Raw genomic sequence first — 23,756 nt, 5'->3', positions numbered from 1 at the left:
ATAAAATTGCAATCGAAAGTAGAAAATAAAACATTGTCTTAAGGTAAGAAGGTTAGAATAGAACATACATAATTATAAGTAACACAATAATTGTACCCAGGAAAACATTATTTAATCACAGTTCTTCAAATGAGTTCATATTGCTTCAGCCTTCAGTGTATTTATGTCTTCATCAATGTGGTTTTAGAGCCAGCTTCACAATGAAGTGACATATCTCAGCTGGCCTCATGAGGTACGTCCGGTTATGAACACGCAACCAGTTGTCCCGCGGAGCTTTTACTACACCATCTAAAAAATACAAAGAAACAAATTAAGAATGACCACATGTACAACCAAGAAATACAACATTTACAAAATATTTATTAGATCAGCAATATATCAGAGCCATAAACTTAGAACAATGTGATAATGTTGATCAACTGTATTGAGTTTGGTATTATATCAGGACGTCACACACTCACCATTACATTCAGTTTCGCTTACTCAATCCTTCCTGTCCGATAAAAAGTAAGATATACAATCCAGAGTAGAGAAGGGTATGCTCAGGGAGGCTACAGAGTAACAAAATCAAAAAGGTTGAGAATAAATTGTTGAACAATTTCATCTTCTATCTTCTGTGGTCACTCAGTCCAGGATCTCTTTGATGCACCAGCAGCAGAGAAGGAAGTACAGGCACTCCTTCATGGACCGGATGAACCCATAGGCGATGTTCCCACCCAGGAGGTTCTTGCCTCGGCCCAGGCCCATGGCCATGTCACGAAGGTTCTGCCCCAGGGAGGAGGGCATGGCCTGGGGGAGAGGACGCTCGGGATGCATGCTTCAGGTGGAGACCGACCAGGATGAGGATGAACAGCAGCACTGGCAGAGCAGGAGAGCGTGGAAGACAGGGTGACCGAACCAGTGGAACTGCTGAGTTGTTCTGTTGACACACAGCTTTCTATCACATCCAATACACAGAGAGCGAGAGGGGGAGGGCGAGGGAAAGAGAGAGATTTCTCCACTCTTCTTCAGAAACACCACAAACAGACTAATAAGGGCCTTTTTTTTACCTCCGCTCCACGTATCTCCTGTGTTCTGTGGCTGGGTTCAGCTGTAATCCTCCATGAATCAGCCCCCAGTACACAAGCTCCACTGCTACACAAAGGGAGGGTTCCAGCAGAGCTGAAGTAAGTCCACCACCTGCCCACGCTTCCTATTCTAGAAGCAAGGTTTGTTCTGTTTTAATTAAAGAGTTGCTTGTTGTTGATATGCAATCAAAAGGACATGTATGTTCTGACTTTGTATGTTATTAGCCAATTAGTCAGGGATCGATACGTATAGATCAGCAGAAAACATGATTAAAGTGAAACCACTAAAATTAAAATGAAACCACCAAGGCAGATTAATCATACATGTATTTCTATATGCAAGGTTTTTTTTTTTTTTACAGATACAGGTGTAAACAAACATGTTTAAAAAAAAAAGCAAGAAAGTAAAAATCAACGTTTGTGCAGGCTATAATTAAAAGTAACCTTTGGCTTCCATAAACAAATTAATACAATAAGGTACATCAACATCATACACAGTAACACCACCAACGACAACTAGAAATGTAAAAAGTATGATCATGCAACAAAAGGCAACTGTGATGAGTAATGAGAACACGAGATTGATTCACTGGTTACAGACAAGGGTCCGTCCACAAACACCAACATTAACACACAAACCCTTTTTTTGTGACCTACATGACCCCCTGAACTAGATGGAGTCGTGACAGACCTGGCTGTCCCTTTGGTAAAACACAAAAGAGTCACCTCTAACGGTCCACAGTCACGCTGGAGGACTACAAATCCTAACAATAGTTTGCCATTAATCTGGTATATTTAAACTGAGTTTACTGGACTAATAAGAGCGATACCTGGAAGCTCTCGATATCTGGCTTCAGAAGTGTATACAAAACACACGTGTCTTTAATAACCACCCATCCCAGAGGGAGATCGTCAATATTAAGATATGGCCAGGGAAGAACCCCCCCAAACAACGTGACATCAGGTTACCATGACAACAAGCTATTAACCTTAGCATGTGCATTAGGAGGAGAGAAAGATTGCCATCACAGACTCTGGTGATGTGTGTGTGTGTGATCTGGGAGTGTCCTTTTTTTTTTTTCTTGAGGTGTGTGTTAAAGTTCTCCTGTAGACGACTACTGTTGAACTAAGCACATCAGGTGACTGCATTGAAGCAACATGACCACATTAAACAAACAAGGCACAGAGTAAAAGATAGAAAACACTCGGACAGACAGAGACAGAGCGAGAGAGAGAGAGAGAGAGAGAGAGAGAGAGAGAGAGAGAGAGAGAGAGAGAGAGAGAGAGAGAGAGAGAGAGAGAGACTAAGAACAGTACTCTGACTTCTCCAAGCAAAAGTAAGGCTAAAACATTTGATTAATATCAGCAATGCAGCAAAAACGTTTTCTTTAAAAAAACAAGCCTCGATAAACCCTCCTCCCTGTATGAGAAGGTCAATTGTCTCCATTGTGATCTAAACAAACAGCTAAATGCAAACATACAACCAAACATAAGCGTCACATTTGCAGAGGAAAATTCATTGCTCAGACTGCTCAGGGGACCTCGCGCATTGGGAGGGCCAACCATTAAATTGTTCTTCCAAAGCACAAAGAGACAGTGTCACAGATTGTCTATGCAAACTTTAAAAAAAACAATAAAAACATTGACAAGCCAAATGCCAGCATGATCTTGCTCACAATCTCTTACAATGAATAAATTACGTCTTTAGATGACATCATAAGTAATTTGCGATGGGCTCTCCTTTCGATGGCACTGAACTCAGACATTGTCCGAGTGCGTACCCTGTACAACAGAGCGGATCCGTTTGCTGAGCACCGCTCTTACGTACGCACAAACAGATAAACATGCGGTTGGCTTTAGCGGTTAATGATAAGCTCCATGGATTTTCTCCACCTTGGGCAACCAAACTCAACCCATTCTTTGGCGTTGGTTAGAACGTTGGAGTGCAGAGAAGGTGAATGCATGTATGTGCATCAGGGGCTGGGAGGGCAGACAGCAGTATGGACGGTGCTTAACATGAGATCTGTGATATCAAAAGCAAGTCTGGGGCTGACAAATTGATATTGGCAAAGGAATAGCAAAATACAACTTGTGTGTAGAACACGATGGTTACTGAGAAAGGGTGCATTGGCATATCAATCCCCCCTTTTTGCATACAGGCTGCCCTTCTTGACAGCGCCAAACATCATTCGGGGGGGGATTGGGGGTTCAACAGTTCAAAAGTCATTAAAAGGGTCGTGACAGTGTAGGAGACTGCATAGGAGTCCTGATTTGAGCGGAAACAAGCTTTGCAATGCATCCTCACTGAGCAGGCTTCATCTTGTTAGCCCCATTACATCCTAGAAGATGGGGTCCAACCGGTCCAATGGACCCAACCACAGCATCTAGGGTGCGCCCAGCCCCCCAAACGACACCCCTCTTCTCGTCCCTTATAAAACTCTTCTGTGTTTCAACAATTAAGTTTTCTTTTTAATCATTTTGAGTATTTACAAAAGAGTGGCTGCCATTTTGAATAGTGACCAATACTTAAGATACCAAGCTGAATTTAGCAGGGGGGGGGGGGGGGGGGGGGGGGGGGGGGGGGGGGGGGGTTGGCACCAGATTCACAGTAGGCTGTAAGACATTGCAGCAGCACTTTGACTTGTTTCTAGATGAGGAATTTCAGAGAGGGGGTAGGAGGGAGAGACATGGCAGAGTTCACAGTCTTGCTGTCCAAAGACAGCAGCATGTTGCCTGCGACAGCAGTAAGCAGCGGAATTTGGCAGGTCATTTTTTCTTGGTTTTTCTTTTGCGATTGCTTTGTCTATTTGAAGTTCAAAAGTCTGCACGTGTGGTTGTGTAGTGTTGCTTTTGTATGTGGACCGACCACACTTTTGTTATATGTTTGCCTTTTAGGGAGTTTCCTCAGGAGTGTATCATTTTGGGAGTGTTTATGTGCGGTAGGGTTCGGTTTGTAAATGCAGGGTTGTACATATCTCCACGTCCAGGTGTGTGTATGGTTCTGTGTGTATGTATATATGTGTGTGTGTGTGCGATCAGGTCCTGCGCTCCACCGGCTGCTGCAGACACACCTCGCTGCCCGCGGACACGATGGGCAGCCTGTTGTCCATGTGGTAGCTGATGAGGTGACTCACACTCTCAAATCGGTGGTCCTTTGTACGCACCTGAGGAGACACAAACACATTAGGGCGGTGAGCTCCTCTGATTACAAAAAATGAAACACCTTATTTGTGTGCTCTGACAGGCACGATAAAAACACAGGGCAGGGACGCTTCAACAAGAGGAGGAGAAAGGCGGAGGGAGAGCAGCCATCGATGAATACAGAAAATATATGATGCAACACAAATTAAATATGAGAGAGCAAATATCACAGAAGAATACTTACAAAATAAACTACAAACTCACAAATAAACACACTCAAATGACTAGAAATTATTAAAACTAGAGTTTCCGCCCCCGCGTTGCGTGTGCTCAACCTCTAGTTGTAATTAAACCAATGGCTATAATGAGGAAAACCCAGTCGATAATGTAACAAATTTCTGAGCGCATGGCATAATAATATTTTGCCAATAATGTTACAACGTATAACATTTTTGTTCACCTATTAGGTAATGAAGCAAGCATAATAATTTTCTTCTTCCGTTAGGAAGCAAGCATAATCATTTTCTACTTATAAGCCGTTTTCACAAATTGTTGCTGCATTTGTATATCAGGAGATTCGACCCTCAGGGTGATTCACAGTTGATGCTTTATATGCGGACATCAATGTCCTTTAGAAATATGTAGAATCAACGGGGGGTGGGCTTGCAAGGGGTGGGATATGACGTAGGGTCTAAGTTCGCAAGAGGCTGGTTAAGTGTGGCCGCTGTCACTGTAATTTGTTTTGATTTAACCATAGACAAAATGGAGGCAGAACGAGCAGAACTCATCGCGATCATCTTAAATGTTGCTAAAATGATGCATCATATATTCTGTTGCTTCGACAAAATCTGAAGCATCGATGATGAAAGATTGGAGCATGAGGTAGTAACAAATAGAAGAAACGATAAAGATGAAAGGCGTTGCGAACAACTGCGTTACCGGAGAAAGAGTGTACTTTTTGCCTCATTTCACATATATCAAATACTTGGACAAATGAAGTTAATTTCTGTGTTTAACTGAGAAAACAGGGAGTGGAAGGATGGGACCCTATAATGTTCAGCTGACTGTTGTCAGTAATAATAATAAAAAAACATTTTCTATACGCGTGCAGCTCTGACCTCATGTATTGTAATTTATTGTATGATGTATACTTTTAGGGTTATGATAAGGCCTATCTTTTAGCGTTCAACACAAATGACTTAAAAGCAGTGCCAACATTAAAATATCTTTTAAACATTCAGCGAACAAAAGTCAACAGGCTGATTATCATTTAGGGGTCCACTCAATGACATGCAGAAGCGTCATCAACACGCCCACTCAAGTAGTGTGAGAAATACAGACTTTCAACTCCTCATTCACATATAACTTAATTTACATTACCTACGGAGAAAATACTACTTATTCAGGAGATTTTCAGGGTACAAATGTCAGGATATGTTGTTCACACATACGGCCCATCAGGAGAATAGCAGGAGAATATCAGGACTTACACGTGTGTCTGAAAGCAGCTAGTGTGTGAGCATTTGATTACATTATAAAATAGTCAATATATGGGTTACAGGGGTAATTGTTCAATGGAAAGTGTAGTATACTATGCATGCAAATCAATTATTCAAAAGTTTTTACTGTTATTCAGGGCTCAAAATGCATTGACATTTAAAAAATGCATGGCAACTATTATTGGTTAGTTGAAAATAATAATAACAAACAGCTGAACATTGTGTACATTTACAGAAGCACCTTAGTGAAATAAACAAAGTGTAACAACAGCTAAGGCAGCAACCTACCTAACTATAGTGAAATAAAGCACAGGCTTGTGTGGGGGTGGGGGAGAGGGAGAAGGGGGGATGTGAGGGCAAGATTGCGGATTGTACATTGGCTACCTGACATGAGAGTTTAAGTTTATTTATTTTTTTACCATAAGAATACGTCATTGAGATTAAACATCTCTTCGAGTGACCTGGCCAAGACAGGCAGCAGTACCCTACAGTCACACATAGCATACACACAAAAAATTTGAAAAATAAGTCGGCAGGGGGAGGGGGGATATCAATATCGCAAAACATTTCGGGAGGCTCAAGGAGGAGCGTAATATTAACTTTGAGCAACAAAGTGTAAAGACATTTCGGGAGGCTCAAGGGAGAGAGTAATATACTAATTTTAGCAACAAAGTGTAGTCTTGTGGTGGACTCTATAGACACTGTCTATAGACAGAACGCCTTACCTGGGAGTTTGTCGAGGGCGGGGCCGTTAAAACAGATGGAAGGGATATCAATATCGCAAGACATTGCGTGATGCGGGATCGATCTTGCCGTTATCTTACAACGTCTGTGCGCACGTGTGTGCAGTGTGTGTCTGCGTGTGCATGTGTGTGCTTGCGTGTATGCATGTTTGTGTGGTGTGTGTGTATGCGGTGTCCTATGCTGTTGTTCAAATGTCAGCACGCGCAAGCGCGTGTGTGTGTTTGTATGTGTGTGTATGTGCGCGTGTGCGTGCGTGCATGCGTGCGGTGTATTTGTGTGTGTGTGTGTGAGCTGCAGGCTGCTTGGCACATGCGCACTGACCAACATGTCTGAGTATCTTGTCCGACAGGCCTGCAATTATATAGTAGTAAGATACGACAGCAAATAAATGCGTTGTACTAATCCTTCAACAACGCTCCCCCCCCGCCTGGACTCACCACCCCCTCAGGGTCCACCAGCAGCAGGTGCTTGGGCTGCCCTCCCTGCTGCCCCGTCAGGACGTACTGCCCGGGCGTGGTCCCGGACTCCCGGACCAGGAAGTCCCCGTCCCGCGTCAGTAGCCTCTCCGCCGGCCTGCGGCTCAGGCTGCCGTGGAACCAGGTCTCGCACTGCAGCTGCTCCACCAGCGGGGGCGCCGCCGACACCGGGCCAAGACCCCCAGAGACCCCGAGGGCATCGTCAAAGGGCTCTGAGAGAGACGGGTCACTGAGGGTTACGTGTTGTGTTGTTATTGCCAATGTTTTTTTTGGGGCATTTTTAAACATTTAAACATTTATTGGAAGTAGTACTCTTACTCATGTCAAATGCATCTCTATGAGCGTTTCCATTGGCCGCAGATGCTAGAGGGCGGGGTTTATCCACGTTGACATACGATGGGTCGTCAAAGAGCTCCCGCCCACCTTCTTTGGCCCCCACTAACAAAAAGAAAGAAGAATTTTAGAACTCAGGTACCTGAGAAATGAATTAACATGACTACACAAATTTTGTCACCAATTTGTCACCAAGTCACCAAGATTTTAAAAAGTATTACAATACAGAGCTTCTTATTTCAGGTCTTTGGTTTTCTTTCAACAAAGGAAACAACATCTTGCATGTGTGGGCGGGCATTCTCTCAGAGCCGCGGTCTACAGCAAATGACATGCTCAGAGAGCCAGCGCTCACCGCAAGCCATTCGCGGCTGCATCCATTTGATTCCACGAATAGTGAGTTAGTTAAGAGATTTGCTGACATTCAGAAGATGAAAGAAAACATGCTACACTTTAGATTGTTTGTTTAACCCTAAGAGGAGGGAGTGTAAGTTGTGATTCAATCCAATCAAGGGAAAAGAGTAAGAGACATATAAAGTGAGTATAATATTAACCAGAAAGTTTTAATTTACAGACAGTGCTACTATACCTGGCAGAGGAGGAAGGGGCTGTTTGTGGATGTCGTTCTGCCCCTGCTGGACATAGGGCTGCAATAAAGAATAAAAACATAAAAGATATATACAGAACTACTGGCACAGATGTATAAATAAGTAATGCTTTTTGTGTGATTTAACAGTTTGGTTTTCGGAAGATTGTGTGTGTATGTGTGTGTGTGTGTGTCTCTCTCTCTGTCTTTGTGTGTCTCTGTGTGTGTCTCGGTGTGTCTGTGTCTCTGTGTGTCTGTGTGTGTATGTACCAGCGTGGCCCCGGGCCGAGCCCTCATGTCGACCAGCCCTCCAGGCGGAGGCTGTTTCCCAGGGAAGTTGTTGTAGTACGGGACCTCGGGGGGAGCAGAGGCCTCGTCGTCCTCCTCCTCCCACGCAGAGCCGTCGAACGGAGCCATTCTGGAGATCACAAAGACTTCAGTAAGCGAGGAATGTTGAGAAATACCATGTTAGAAGGGGTATACAAGGTTAATCTATCAAAGGACTGGTTGTTTTCAAAGCTTATCATAATAATAATTTCCTACAATCAACTAGGAAGTAAAAAACTTCCCCAATACCATTTTTTTAAACAAATGAGTGATCCATTAACCTCATCTTTGGATTTCTTTATCTACAGTGCACTCTTTGAATGGATTTGGATATTTGAGGTTATCGCTGCACCCGCTGCGGGCCCCTGTCAGTGGTCAGTGTCTGGCCCCAGAGGTTCTGCTCTGCCATAACAGGACAGCTGGATCCAAGAGGAGTGTGAAGGTACTCTGACTGACCTGTCGTGGGGTGTGACCAGCTTGGGGGGGTTCTTTAGGTACTGTTTGAAGCGCAGCTCAAACGCCTGGCCAATTGTGCTGATCACTTCCTGTGCAAGGCCCTCGGAGCACTCCAGGATATGACACGCTGCATTCAGGAAATGCACCACAAAGAGAGATAGAGAGAGAGATTGAGAGATAGCAGCTGCTGTAATGAAAAATATCAACAGCACAGCAGACAAGTCTAGCTCGATACGGACGCAATGAGCGGATGGATTGATTAGCAGACTGTTCAAGTAGCGATCCATATGTTGGAAAGCTTGCTGATATAAACATGATGGTGAGGATACAATTAACAGTCTGTGCTTTGTTAAGTAAGGGCTCCACCCACCTCTCTGGTTGACGGGGTCTTTGGCCACATACGCTACATACTCTGCCGTATCCTGAGGGGAAAGAAACAAGGGAAGACCATGAGGAAGGGCAAAGAAGAGCCATGATGGGGAAATTTCACTGGGGGGATGAGGTAAATAATATTTAAAAGGGGAAAAAGGTTAAGGAAGAACCAAGGGGTAAAAAGACTAAAAGGGCAGAGACCAGTTGAAGTTGTATACGTAACATTTCAATACGTAACATTTCTTCTAGCTCGTAACTTAAATTACCTGCACACATCTGCACTGATCTTAAGTGATTTAAACATTTTTATCAATAAAAAAACATCCTATTACCGATAGTAAGTCTACATATGAGATATTCTGGCCAGCCATAACTCTCTCGGAATAACATTACTATATACACTCATAAAGCCCTTTGGACGCTATCCAGAGCCGGCTGGTTACAAAGCGAGTTGAGGAGGACACAACACTGTTATTTAGTTTATTTACATCCTGAACATTAACGGTATACTTATTGGAGTGGCCCAACCTTGCACATTGCAACTTTAAGCAAGGAAGTTATTCTTTTTGTATAAATATAAAGAATGACGGAACAGAAAAGGCTGAGGGCTTTGGGACTGTTAGTTGCTGGCCGACAAGAAGGACGAAGATGTAGGCAGAGGATGTGAGAGGGCCTAAGTGAGGGAGGAGAGGGAGCAGAGTGGAGTGGAGAGGTTGTAGCGACTCACTGGGTCTCCTCCAGAGGCAAACGAGATGGACTGCATATGATGATTGGCAATTATCTGTTGGCAAAAAGAAGAAAGAAAGAAAGAAAGAAAGAAAGAAAGAAAGAAAGAAAGAAAGAAAGAAAGAAAGAGAGAGAGAGAGAGAATTGATGCGATGTGGCGAGTTTAAGGCATTGGGAGGAGAAAGGGACATGGGAGCCATTACTAGTTCTTTCACCTAATACAACGGACCGCTACATCTGCAAAACAAAATAAAGAGGGGACAGAGACAGCCACAGTAGCACTCTGCAGTAGGAACCCACCATGGTCGATAACAACACGTGCTAATGCTCCACTGCACATTGTGCGGTCTTCACCAAGGATTGGTTCGTGACTGGGTGTGTGCAGCCCTCCATGTCTTTATGTGTTATGTGTCTTTTAATGCATGTGCACAGCACACTGAATATCTCACCACAGAAGTGGGCACCATACAGTAGCCATTAGCTCATTAGAGGAGTCTAGGAGCAGCACATCCCACCCCAAGGCATCATGGTAGCTGTGAGGATGGTGAAGTGCTATTTGTTCACCAGCCAAGGGAAATATGCAAAATTGTACAATAAACAGTTGTTGTGGTTTTTCTGTGGATTAACACAGACATACTTTAGATCATCAATCATCATCAATCAAATGGCACTGATGTGTGAAACAAGTGGAATGTTATTGTTGATCTGCTAATGATCCAGCATATGAGTATGTTACAAATAATATACAGCTTGAGTTCAGAATGGCCTTTTGATCCATATCCGCTGATTACAGGATGATTAGACAGATGTTTTACCCACATCAGGCGTCTAAAATGAAGTCCAATATGCTGCAGGATTGAGTCTTGGCATGTTTGAATAGAAAAGCCCTCTGACCAACACCCACATCGCGTAGAAAGACACACGCCTAAGAAGGCAGATACTCCATGCTCAGCGAGTTCACACCAGCGGGATGGTGGTCCACCCCTACAGGCCCACCTGTTTGCAGTCGGCCGCCAGCAGGTTCAGGCTGCTGGTGGACACCGTCAGGCTGATTGTCATGCCGGCAAACTGCAGATTGCTCTTCCCCAGGATGGACGTCAGACAGCGGGAAGATGGCTGGGGGACAGGCAGACAAGGATGCAATACATAAGACTGGTTACAGAATTTATATAAAGGGATATTATTGTAATTATATTATACTGCAAATTTTATTTTAATGTTCCCTGTGTGTGTGTGTGTGTGTGTGTGTGTGTGTGAGTGTGTGAGTGTGTGTGTAACAGCTGCAAAGAGAAAGCGACCCTGTCTGACCAGACCAACTGTGGCCAAAGAGAGAGCAGACAGACAATTGACAAACACTTGGCCCAGAGGGGTCCCTGACTGTGCCAGGGCTATTCGGTCAGACATCTTGTTGACGGCACTATTCATGATCTTGTGGCTACATTTTAGCTGTAGCTTGTATGGTATATTTCAATTTATTTTTGTTTTAAGGCTGTTGCCACATGCTCTCAGGACTGTATCAAACACATTCAGATCTATTCTGGTCCACTTCTAGAACTGGGGTTTGTGTTTGGTGTTCAATTAGAAGACATTCCTTGGTCCAACCCAGCATTGTGGTTACTGTCGCCACCTGTTATAGCCTGTTTTTTGGCTTGAGATTTTTAGGCTTACAGGAAGACTATGTTCAAGCCTTGAATACGGGCAGGCTGGTGCTTTTACACACACACACACACACAAACACACACACACACGTATCCCAACACTGATGGAGCCAATCTGGGTTTGTGCTGTCAGTCACGCTAGTCTGACACTGTCTCTATAAATCAACATCAAGCAGACTTCTCTAGGCTCCCTCTCTAGGGTGACATGACAGGGGAAGTGCGAGAGGGAGGGAAAGAGAGAGAGAGAGGGAAAGAGAGAGAGGGAGGGAAAGAGAGTGATTAGTAATTACCTGCTTGTAGATCATTTACCACAGGACTGTATAATCATCCTAAACTTGTGTGTGTGTGTGTGTGTGTGTGTGTGTGTGTGTGTGTGTGTGTGTGTGTGTGTGTGTGTGTGTGTGTGTGTGTGTGTGTGTGTGTGTGTGTGTGTGTGTGTGTGTGCACATATGTCTGTCTGTAAGACAAAAGAGTGAGTCTGAGTGACAGGCTGACCACAGAGTGGACACTCAAGCTATATCCAGCTCTTATGTGGAGTACCCTTCCCAGTGCAGCCCACTTAAGGCGTATAAATAAATAATGACCAGTAGGGGTAGTGTGTGTTCATGTGTGTGCATGCATGTGCATGTGTTTGTGCATGCGTGTGTGTGTGCGCCCAGTATACCTTTCTCCTGCGCTGGGCTCCTTTAGCTCCGGGTACCGCCTCACAAACCACCGAGATGGCCTCTCTGAAACACGCACCACAACAAGCTTTGGTTTACCGGTAAGCTTTCCAGTGCTCGCAGAGTCACAACTTCCTGGAATCTGCAGCTGTGTGCAGCCTGAATGAGGTCTGGCGTTGAGCAATAGGGTTGATCGTCCCCGGCAACTGTGCGTTTTTTGTTGTTGTTACTTTTAATGCCACATCAACAAACATCTCACTTGAAACAGCAGGCCGCATACGGCAGAGAATGCTAACACAAATCATGAGAATTAAACCACAGGCAAGAAGTGAAACCGAGAGCATGAGCAGAATGAAGAGACGAGATGAGGGAGGAAGAAAAACAATGTTCTTTAGCAGCATCCACGGTGTCCATTTTTAACCACCATATTCTCTTACAAGCACAAGGCACGAGACATGAAGCATGAGGTAGAGAACAAGGGCACAAAGAGCTTGAAGGACATGGTGGATCGCCTTCCTACCTGGTGACCTGAGTTCTGGTGTTGAAGTCCAGGGCTCTCATGGACTGCAGGACCTCCACGCAGCCCATGTACTGGAGAGGAAACAGGAAACAGATGCATTCACGGCCCAAACTTCCTACATCACATGCTTGGAAAACAACTGAGCAGCACTTACTTTGACTTAATCCATTTAAAATGCTCAGGGAGAAAATAATACAGCAGACACAGACGCCAATTTATTAAAGGAAACTAGACCCCAAAGCTACTAGTATCATAGGAGCGCATTAGCCTTATAGAGCAGCACCAGTGCTACTAGTAACATAGGACAGCATTAACCTTAGAGAGCAGCACCAGTCCTACTAGTAACATAGGAGAGCATTAACCTTATAGAGCAGCACCAGTCCTACTAGTAACATAGGAGAGCATTAACCTTATAGAGCAGCACCAGTCCTACTAGTAACATAGGAATGCATTAGCTGCATAGAGCCGCACCAGTCCTACTAGTAACATAGGAGAGCATTAACCGCATAGAGCAGCACAAGTCCTACTTGTAATGGCTTCAGCACTGCTCATCTCAGGAGAGGTGTTTACCCTGACGCTGTAGGAAACCCCCGCCGTGCTGACCACGCTGTCCGAGTGCAGCCAGCCACGGGTGGGCTTGTTGACGAACGAGCCGTGGCGGGTCCACTCGTCTCCGCCCAGCTGCCCGCCTTCCACCCGCGCCCGCCTGGACGCCCCGCCGAGCCGGTTCATGTCCTGCAGGGGGGGGCGAGGTGGGGGAGAGGGGGCAGTTAGGAGGGTGTGACACAGCTGGAGGGCGGGCGGCGGGGAGGAGCCTGTGCTGCTCCGCTCGTCCCCAGACAACTCCGCGGCCGGCTGCCGGCCGGACGCCGACTGGGGCCTGCTGGACGCCCAGCGGCCAGGGAGCAGGGTTGCAGAGACCCCCAGGCGGAGGGAGCCCATCCTGGGGAAGAAGGAGCACAGCGTGGTGGGGCTGTTCTCGGCCGGGCGGGGGGACGACGGAGGCAGGATGGGGGTGAGAGAGGAGGAGGAGAAGGACGAGGGCAGGCCCGGTGAAGGGGTTAAGGGGGTGGCCGGGGTGGAGGGTGGGAGAGAGGAGGGATTGGAGTTTGTCTCATCAGTGGAGCTCAGAGATTCACTCTGAAAAAAGGTGTACTTGGTTTTTGGGACGAGCTCCATTGCACGATTTTCTGTGAAACTTCACAGGCGCTAGAATTGCAGTTTTTTTTTTGTTTTTGTCTGGTGGTGTTTAAAGCACTCCTTCACACCCAGCCATCTGGTTATCTTGCTCAGTGTATGGGCTGTGTCCATCTGTCCTCGTGTCTCAGCTCCCACTGCTGGGCGGCCAACACAAAAGCCTTTCAAAAACAAAACCTTTATCTGCGGATACAGAAGAGCCTAGTGTGGTCCAGGGTTGCTGCAGTGTTTTCCAGTGCGCGGCGCGCCTGAAGACTGATGAAGAAAGTGAGCGTTTGCGGGACTAGCGCAGATCATGTTGTCTTTAGGTCTTCAAACTGCATCAGGGTTTGTGTTCAGTGCTTATCATTTTTTTTTTGCTATAATGTAAAAGTAAACCTGTGGGTGTCTCAGGCCCGAGCCAGACAGCTCCCTGTGAGAGATCCAGCCGTAGCAAGCACCATGGAGAATCAGCATGAGTGACGTCTCTCGGTAGGGCATTGGACACACAGCGTGTGTTTTGCTGTATTAAGAGATATTGTGTGCATATGTACATGCAGGGGTAATCCTATTTCCCCCCTTGCCAGTCAGTTTAAGTGTGTGCTTGTCAGTGTTTGTATTATATGTGCACACATGTACAGTATGTGTGCAGCAGCTCCCTGTGGCAGTACTTTGCGGCCTGACATGGGCCCATAAAATCCAATTAGCTGCCTAAGAGCATATCAGGTAGGGACACACGTACACACACATACATACACACATTTACAACAAACTCGCTCACACTGCCCCCGCCCCCCCGGTTAATATTTCACTGTGCACCTGCAGGCTGGGAGTAAAAATAGACTGATGTAGGAGGAGGAGACCTATGGACATATGCCCAGTCTAGTTCACTTCCTTTCAAAACTGTTTTTTCATCCAACTCCTATTTTTTCTCTCTCACTCTCTCTCCCTCTTCCTCCACACGGTTTCTTGTGCTCTCTGACTGGCTTGGGCTCCCTTCCTCTCTGCCTGGCCTTCCTCCTCCCTCTTTCTCCAGATGATTTCCGGCATCGCCTCCTTCCCTACTTTCTCCGCGTTCCTCGCACCTCTCTCCCTGTCTCCAGCTCCTCCTCCTCCTGCGGCTGCTCTGCTCCTCTCCTGGAAGCCGTCTCTCTTCCTCCACACGATGTAGTCGGCCAGCTGCTGTCTCTCCAGCGCCTCCGCCCGCTCCCTGACCACCACCTCCTCCCTCCTCTTCCAGATGATCTCCCGCTCCCCGGCGCCCCCTCCCACGTTGGCCTGCCCGTTCTCCAGGCTGCCCCCCTGCGCTGACCCTCTCTCTCTACTGGGCGCGCCTACTGTACTCACCCCTCTGCCTCCACAACACCAGGTATGGATTGGGCCCAACTATTGTTTTTCTTCTTTGTTTCCAGACACCAGTAGAAATTAACAGAAAAAGCACCGGGTTTGGATTAAGACTAGGAGCCTGTCACCTCACTGAGATTCCTGATATGGCTAACAGGAGGGAGGCTGCACCTGGTTAGAAGTTCTGTAAAACATAAACTGGCCACCTTGGTGTGAGTGTGTTAAGAGCACCATTGAGAGTTCGGTTGAAGTTGCATTAGCGAGTCTGAGATGTTGTCTAGGTCTGGTACAGCGCCGCGCCGTACTGCGGTAGCACGGTGGTGATGTAACACTAGAGAATATAGGTCATTGGCTGGCGATGACGAGGACTACCGCCGGGCTTTGATATGATGGTAATGAGCCCTGATTGGTCAGTTTCTTAACGTCTGACCCAAGATTCCCTGAATGCTGCTGAAGGATCATCTAAGCTCAGTGTGAAGCCGACGCCCCCAACTCTAATAATTAATGATGAACAATCCCCTGCCAAGCCTGCTTATGCTTTGTCTTGCTGCTGCCACGGAAACAGTCTTGTTCAAAGTAAAAAGAAAAAGGGTTGCAATAATACCTGAGAAAAGTGCATTGTCATTGCCAAAAAATATAGGACCAAGCCCAATAAGATACCAGCAAGCCTAATGAGATACCAACAAGCCCAATAAGATACCACCAAGCCCAATAAGATATCACCAATCCAAATGAGATATCACCAAGCCCAATAAGATACCATCAAGCCCAATACTATATCACAAAGCCCAATGAGATATCTCCATGCCCAATAAGATACCGTCAAGCCTAATGAGATACCACCAAGCCTAATGAGATACCACCAAGCCTAATGAGATACCACCAAGCCTAATGAGATACCACCAAGCCCAATGAGATACCACCAAACCCAATGAGATACCACCAAGCCTAAAGAGATACCACCAAGCCTAATTTGATACCACCAAGCCCAATGAGATACCACCAAGCCCAATGAGATATCACCAAGCACCACCACTACAACCCCGCCCGCCCACACTTCCTTTCTTATCTTGGCTTTCAGATCTGCTGAGCACAGAGTAATCTCTTAGATCTTCTACAGTCTAGTGCACATACTGACCAGCACATAATGCATAGCTCCAGCTAAAAGGCAAACAACAGTCTCTTGACATGAACAGTCTCCGGGCCACACAGCAAGACCCTCTGAGCAGAAAAGGTATGTAATGCAACCGTTATAAAACCTGCTCCCTTTAATGACGCTGTTCAACCCCCATGAATGTTTGACGCTCACAGCAAACCAAAACCTTGAAGCTAGCACATCAAGAGGCTAGTGTGACCGAGAGCAACAGCTTGTTGTGGGTGCCCCGCATCACCAGGGGACAGATGATGCCCGCCTACACCCGCCTAGCCCCGTGGAGGAACGTGGGCAGACACTAGCTAGACATCCGTCTGGCCCGCCATGAAGCACCCCAGGAGGGAGCACCCAGACCGTACAGAGTATGGCTGTAGAAGTTATAAAAAACACAGCAGAGGAACACTAAGCTAAAAGAGAGGAGGGGGGGACGGGTGTGGTTTGACCTTGAGACCCCCTAACTTGAAACAACCTTTGCAGTGGCCAAGGACAAACGTAGCGCAACGAAGAGAGAGCACAGGTCAGGTCAGATGAGAGGAGAAAAAGTGGACTCCTATACCTAAAAGGGACACCCTGAGTTGACTACACCAATAGAAAACAACTAGAGGAGCTTTACAAACATAAAGACATTAGAAGCAGCAGTACAGAGTATCGGCACCATCCAAGTAAAACTGCTAATCTAAATCAGATTCATGCAATCAAATCTGCTTAAAAAAATATATGAATGAATGAATCGATATGTGTTCATTATTTTCTTTTGAAAAAGGGGTGATGTGAGCCAATGACTTAGGCAGCAGTGACAAAAGCCTGGTTTGACTGTGCCGTGTGACTAAGACACTGTGCAGGGAGGGAGGGGAGTCCTTAAACAACCCTGACTCGCTGTCTGAAACCAGACAGCCTCCACACACTGCCTTGTGAATACCAAAGCAGTTCCAGCCAGGGCTGGAAAGTCCACTGTCGGCTCGCACGCCACACAGACACGTACCCGGTTATATGAACAAGCACCAGCTCCTTTCTATCAGATTTTTATAAGAAGGAGGCAGAATAGAGACAATGAAAAACAAGAAACTTTACATCTTGTTCTGTCTGCTTGCGACTACAGTTGCCATGGCAACAGACATCAAAAGAAAGGCCTGCATAAATAAATGTTCACCTAACAACAGCAGAATTCGATAAAAAAAAAGAAAAGAGAAGAGGCTAGCCATCTGATAATGAAACGGGCATGCAGGGCGGCCACACGTCTGCATACAAGAGCTACTCCATCCAGCAGAGACCCAGCTACAGACGCTGCACACACAGACACACACGCACAGCGATCAATAGGCTTCAGGAAATGATCAAAGTTGGGTCTGCGTCGCGCCAGCCAGCCCTACAGCCCCGATCAATGATGACAGCACTGGCTCCATGCACTCACCCCGGCTGGGACATACCACACTGGAGTTGTTGTGTTGCTTCAACGGTACGTTACTGTAGCTAACAGAAGACAATAGAAAACAACACTAGTCACTCGCCGATAACTAAAGAACATCAAAAGAGGTTTAAAAACTTGCATAAAAACAACCTGAATATTGAATATTAAAAACTATGGTTGGATCGTTGATAATAACTTAAGCAAGGCTTATCTCCACAAAGTCAAAAGTAAAAATGAGCCACAAACATTTGATCAACAACGCAACAATTCTTCTGCACTGCACTTTTCTTTCGTCCAATCCTCATGTTCTGTTGTTTCAACCCAAACACAAGCGTAAATAGTTAGGCTTCCTTCATAAGAGCACCGTGTTGATAATCCATCCAGGCTAGAAGCCAACGCTCCAGGAGAGGAGTAATGTCAATGGTTCTTCTGCTGCAGCCGATCACTCCTCTTGGCTCCACTTCCTCCTCGTCCCTCCACTCCAGGGAAGCGTGCGCCTCCTCTGATCTGCTCGTTAGACTCGGTTAATTCACAAAGTCTCAGCCGGCGAGCATGCTCTTCATCTCTCCTTTACCCCCTTCCTTTTGTAATGCTATTGCTCCTCCACTTCACTTCTCATCCCCCTTCTCTCCCTCTCTCTCTCTCTCTCTCCCTCTCTCTCGCTCTATCCCTCTCTCCTTCGCTGTCAGCGCATGTGGAAATGGCAGAGTTGGACGGTTGGGCAAAGATTGTCCTTCATTGTGCTCTTCTGCTCGCGCCTGTCTCTCATTTCCCCCTTCCTGCCTTCCTTCCTACCACCTCTCTCTGTGTGAATGGAGCGTGCATTCTCCCCTCCCCCCGGTCGGGTTGGGTGATTTTTAACCCCCCCCCCCCCCCCCCCCCCCCCCCGCTATTCCCACACACACACCTCCCTCTGCATCCTTTATGAAACACAAACACATACACACACACACACACACACACACACACACACACACACACAAACACTGCTGCCGCCTCCACCTCCTCCTCCATCCTGTTTCCTCTCTCTCCCTTCCTCTCCTCTCTCCCACCTCACTTCTCCCGTTTGCAGCCTTAGTCAGTCAGCTGTATATGCACCAGCACAGTAAAACACTGTCCAAACAGTAAGTCACCCACAGGAAGGACAGACCAGGGTGAGCCATGGAGGACACAGAGAGCGAGAGAGAGAGCGAGAGAGAGAGCGAGAGAGAGAGAGACAGAGAGAGAGAGAGAGAGAGAGAGAGAGATAGAGCGAGAGTCACCATGTGGGTTGTTAGGATGCTCCTCCCTTATTTATGTTAAGTAACATAAGAAATGCAGAGGGAGAAAAGGGAGGGTTGGACAGAGGGGAGACAGAGGGGAGACAGCGGAGCGACTCCCCGGCTGTATGGATGGAGTCTGATTTGAGGTCATTGTGAATAACCTTAAGAAAAACATAAAACTATGCGACGGTTACTGCAGGGCTTAGATGTCTGAGGGGAAAGCACAGGATACAAACACAAAACATCTTAACCACATATTGATTCTCTATAGCAGATATAGCCAGAGAGAAAAACAGAGAAACGGAAACAGACCAGAGTTTAAAACCAGAACAAGAAAAATCCAACTTCCAACCAAAGCACCCGGTACAGAAAACCATTCGTCCTCAAATGACACTGCACACACCTGCAGTTCTGCTTTCCACAGCAATCCTTCAAAGTAATAATTATTTTTATTATAAATTATACTAAAGATATTTAAATCAATTTAATTCACAATGGACATGTAGAGGTAATATATCGCCATACATATGTATATCTTAGATAATATAATGACCATATCATTTATTTGACTTGTTTTATCAGTATCCGTCACTATTTATCCATTATTAATTGACTTAATGAGATACAGTCAAATTAATTATTTGACTGTTAATGTTTTCTGTCAGACAAATATATCCTTTAATCCTCAACCGATACTAAATATGCTGTTCAGTGTTCCTAAAGGAGCCTTGGTGTCATTGGAGAGGTGAGTCATCAACATACTCTACCTATTATAACTAGTAGTACCATGAGACAATTGTGAAAGCACCCAAGCACCCACCAGTAACCCAGGGGAGCCTGCCCGAGGTAAACTGACTCATGACACATGACAGCATCGGATCAACTAGACCTTTCTATAGTCCTCTCTGCCAAAAGGGTTGACACAGAGCACTTTCAAGTTGTTTCTGCAAGAGTTAAAAACATGTTATACGTATAGTTGCCAAATTCATTATGTATAACAGATTGCCACAATCAAGTGTTCAATTATTCTCCATTGGGATCATACGGTGCAGCCAAATGAATCATGCTTAATAAATGTGATGATTTTTATAAGTGATTCGTTTTTCATCTGTAAACTCAAGAAGATCTGTGGGATGAAATTATGTGTGTTTTATCATTGAGAGGTCGGTATCTAAAAAGAAGAAGCCGCCTCTCCGTTACCACTGTGTCATTGTGGTTTTGATTTTGCAGGGGAACACATTACATGGTACACATCATCTTACCACATATTCCATTGGCCAACACTGATTCACTGTTTCTGTGACTCTGTAGCCCTAAAAACACCAACACAGCGCACATCAACACACTGCACACACATGGAACATGCACAAGGACATCAAGATGATCAAGCATCCAATCACAGTCCGCTTTACTGCCGCCCTGGCAGCCATTTGTTGCCCAGCCTGCGTTGTCCCAGGATCAGCTGTGGAGTCATGTGATCCCCCACCATACACTTAATATGACCGGCCCGGTTGAGCGAGCACACACATGTTTATATACATCAACACAGACAGTAAAATGTGACGTTTGAGACAAAGCCAGAGATGGACAACAAGGCTATAAAAAATAAATGAGTCAAAACAAGAGCGGGTGCAAGTACCGACAGGGAGCCACTGTGGAATGAGAGGAATTGTAGAAGGCGCTGCGTACGGAGGATATTTGTGTCTCAGCTTGCATCCTGCAGAGCACAGTTCTCGTTTGTCACCTGCCCTCGCATGCAGAGCAACGCAACCTGACCACCACCGCTCAGGCAGAGAGGCAGAGAGACCGCACACAGTGCTGCGTCAGACCTGCTCCCCTGTCCTCTGCTGCGTCCTCTGTGCATGCATCTCTGTGTGTATCTCTGTATGTGTGTGCACTCCATTCAACCTGCATCTGTGTACATAAGTAGATAAGTGATGGTCCGTACGAGTGCCCTTTGCCCTACAGGGCCGGAGGGTTTGAAAATAACACAGAGATTGTCATAGTAATAAATGAAGGACTACAATGTGTGGTGCTGAAAAACATATAATTGCCAACACACACACACACACACACACACACACACACACACACACACACACACACACACACACACACACACACACACACACACACACACACAATCAAATTAGCCAGTGCGTCTCCAATGTGATGGGACTGATCTAGAAATAGGCAGGGAATTGGATTTTTTTGGGGAGGGAGGCAGAAATCGATGTGATTAGGAGTGATAGTGAACATTAGATTAGAGAGGCATTCGGCAGGAGCGTTCAGCTATTCAACTGTTCACCGATTACATGTGAGCTTACTAAAAACCCTTCTTTCTCTCGCTCTCTCACTGCCGGGGAACAGAAAAAGACACAGCTAGCATCTTTTGTAGCAGAACACGCAGCAAAAACGTGCTGCTGAACTAGACTGCATCCATGTTTATTAGCGTACAGCTCTACAAGTTGCTTCTAAGAAAAGTGCATTCAGTATTAATAATGAAACAAGTAATTAGAAAAACATCCCATTTCTGTGATAAAACCACTTTGTGTTATGCATGCTAATTTAGTGACATAGCAGCTGCTCTTATTGTGGAGGTGAAGGTCACCCTGTGCCAAAACAACGTCAGAATTAAATGGGAGCCATTTGACACAGGCACCCAATACTAGGGCTGCTTCTTTCTACTCGGAAGTGCAGGCTTTATGTTTAACCATTCCGCCTCTCACTAGTCTAAAAACCCATTGTGTGCCCTGTTCCCTATTCCACCGCCGTCTCACTATCCATCCAATGTCTGTGGTGGTGCTGCTCCTCATTAAGCCTGTTTGATTTCACTGTTCTGGAGGTTGCTTCCTCTATCGAGATAAGGTTTTCGAAAGGGAACTTATTGGTCCGTCAAATCCACAACGTCCTGCTTGTGGGTAATCAATTAAACAAAAGTATGTTTAATTGATTACCCCAACATTGAACACAAATGTTGTGTTCATTTATTGTTGTTATGAGAAAAATACCAATGCACACTTCAAACCAAGAAGTCAGAGAAATCTCTGACCTTCTATTTACCTGACCCCTCTGGTCGCAGGTGGGTCCTGACCTAGAACAAAGCCTAGAGTGTGGAAAAAGGCCTTTTCTTTGAAGTCAGAGTGTTGTGACATGTTTTTAACACAGCTAGCTTATTGCTATCTGTAGACAACAAAAGGTTTGAATGTGGTCTACTCATCATAATACAACAGAAACCTCGGTCTGGGATTCCAAAAGTTTAAAAGAGAACCATAAAGTGTAGGTTTGTCGGGTATTGACAGGTAAGAGGTACACTAGCACCAACCCACACCTCAGAGTGAAACTGCTGTGTACGCAGAGTCTGACACTTGTTCAGTGTCACTCACTCGTTCAGAGGGCTTCCCATCGATTGATGGGGTTTCAGTCAAACTGGACGCATCTACTTTTGTATGGAGTGTGTATTTGTGATATGATAGAAAGTGTTATAAGCACTGCTGTGATGGATTTTTTTTTTCATCTCATGACTCATTTATTATGTCATGGTTTTATTGCCTGTGTTCTTTCCGGTGTGCATGTTTGAATCTACACGGGAGAATGTTTGTCTCGCATGTCCTGTTCTGTGACATACTACACAAACACCTTCAGAAGCACGAGACGATTAACGCACACACACGTAGTGACGGATAACCCTCGAGATTGGTGTCAGCCTGGGCAGAGTGGCCAAGGCTGATAAGCTTACGTTTCTCTGTCCATTACTTTCAATCAGAACAAACATTAGAGTCGGTTTCAATCTGTCTGTCTGTCTGTCTTGTCCCACAAGTCCTTAAATTGTACTTTATTTTGTCAAAGTGTGTGACCCCGTTATTCTCAACCTGATGTTATCCTTTTATTTAATTTATTTTTTATATGTTATACTTTTCTGTAATAGCAGTAGACGAGCTATTAAGCTTTAGGCCTACTAGACTATTAATAGATTATTGACTATAATAATAAAACCATACTTTATTTTCTTCAAAGAACAACAAAGAGATCCGCGTTACTTTTACTACCTATAATATAATCTTCTGACACTAGATTTTCTGACATAAGTATATTATTAAAACTAACGTTACAGCAACTTCCAATGGAGTTAACTTGTTGCTAAAAATGACTTAATCTAAATCTTAGCCTAACCAGTGTGGACCTTCAAGTAGTAGTGGGCCATAGATTGTTTAAACTGTTTGACAGGGAGAATAAATGTCATTGGAACCCAGTTGTAGAGCGAAAACATCCCTTATTCTCCAGCAGCATGCATGCGTTAACATTTCAGTAACCCGATAGGCTCCATTGTATCGTACTGCCAGAATCAGAGGACTGTACACATACTGACAAATAATGAAGACATCACCAATCCTCAATGGTGATCACCGTTGACAAGTTGGTCAATACACTTGAGTTAAGGTTTCAAAATGTATAACATGCATTTACCAAATCCACATCTAGTAGACAGTATCTGAAGTTCTTTTAACCATGTCTCAAAATGTGTGGTGAACGGGGACGAACAACTCACCAGCTTTTCTTCCACTTTTCCTCTTTTATACGTTCCTCCTTTCCAACGAGCGACGGCGCAAAACAAGTCAACTTGATTTTATCCAACAGGACACCTACTGATTGTTGGTAGGCACTCGTTTTTACATGAGTGATTAACTTCCTCAGAAGCGAGTCTCAACTTTTCTTCTCTGCCTTCCGCTCCTGCTCCCCCCCACCAACCCGCGGTCACGGAGCAGACGCTTCCGCGAACAGACGGTGACGTCAACGGGCCGGTCTGCAGTCTGCAGGGCGAATTGGTTGGGCCCGCTCTGCTGCACCT

General features: G+C 45.5%; 2 protein-coding genes across 4 annotated transcripts; both read right to left on the bottom strand.

Annotated features, from left to right (window-relative positions):
• Window positions 1-224: 224 nt before the first annotated feature.
• On the bottom strand, window positions 225-3,637 carry lenep (lens epithelial protein). 2 transcript variants are annotated; one of them, XM_079739006.1, is made up of 3 exons: window positions 1,050-1,070; window positions 462-919; window positions 225-288 (listed from the first exon to the last, which is right to left on the bottom strand). In XM_079739006.1, exon 2 carries the CDS (start codon window positions 814-816, stop codon window positions 625-627), a length of 192 nt encoding a protein of 63 aa, XP_079595132.1. In that variant the 5' UTR covers window positions 817-919; window positions 1,050-1,070; the 3' UTR covers window positions 225-288; window positions 462-624. The 2 variants fall into 2 exon arrangements, with proteins under 2 accessions (XP_079595132.1, XP_079595131.1); XM_079739005.1 differs by having other exon boundaries at window positions 462-3,637.
• Window positions 3,638-3,657: 20 nt separating this feature from the next.
• On the bottom strand, window positions 3,658-23,628 carry shc1 (SHC (Src homology 2 domain containing) transforming protein 1). 2 transcript variants are annotated; one of them, XM_079738987.1, is made up of 13 exons: window positions 23,457-23,628; window positions 13,135-13,299; window positions 12,565-12,635; window positions 12,047-12,110; window positions 10,721-10,840; window positions 9,726-9,779; window positions 8,997-9,048; window positions 8,627-8,753; window positions 8,114-8,261; window positions 7,847-7,904; window positions 7,246-7,365; window positions 6,889-7,139; window positions 3,658-4,231 (listed from the first exon to the last, which is right to left on the bottom strand). In XM_079738987.1, exons 2-13 carry the CDS (start codon window positions 13,294-13,296, stop codon window positions 4,103-4,105), a joined length of 1,356 nt encoding a protein of 451 aa, XP_079595113.1. In that variant the 5' UTR covers window positions 13,297-13,299; window positions 23,457-23,628; the 3' UTR covers window positions 3,658-4,102. The 2 variants fall into 2 exon arrangements, with proteins under 2 accessions (XP_079595113.1, XP_079595112.1); XM_079738986.1 differs by lacking the exon at window positions 23,457-23,628 and having other exon boundaries at window positions 13,135-14,931.
• Window positions 23,629-23,756: the final 128 nt, after the last annotated feature.

The sequence above is a fragment of the Pollachius pollachius genome, assembly GCF_949987615.1.
Source record: "Pollachius pollachius genome assembly, chromosome: 1".
In the NCBI taxonomy this organism is placed as follows: domain Eukaryota; kingdom Metazoa; phylum Chordata; class Actinopteri; order Gadiformes; family Gadidae; genus Pollachius; species Pollachius pollachius.
The sequence above is the reverse complement of the archived record's forward strand: the minus strand, read 5'-3'. Positions and strand labels throughout refer to the sequence as shown.

Coding starts and splice junctions, on each gene's coding strand:
- shc1 (XM_079738986.1), bottom strand. CDS start 13,743: ATGGAGCTCGTCCCAAAAACCAAGTACACCTTTTTTCAGAGTGAATCT. Junction 12,111..12,564: donor ACCAGAACTCAGGTCACCAG/GTAGGAAGGCGA, acceptor TGCGTGTTTCAG/AGAGGCCATCTCGGTGGTTT. Junction 9,780..10,720: donor TGGCGGCCGACTGCAAACAG/GTGGGCCTGTAG, acceptor TTTTGCCAACAG/ATAATTGCCAATCATCATAT.
- lenep (XM_079739005.1), bottom strand. CDS start 816: ATGCATCCCGAGCGTCCTCTCCCCCAGGCCATGCCCTCCTCCCTGGGG.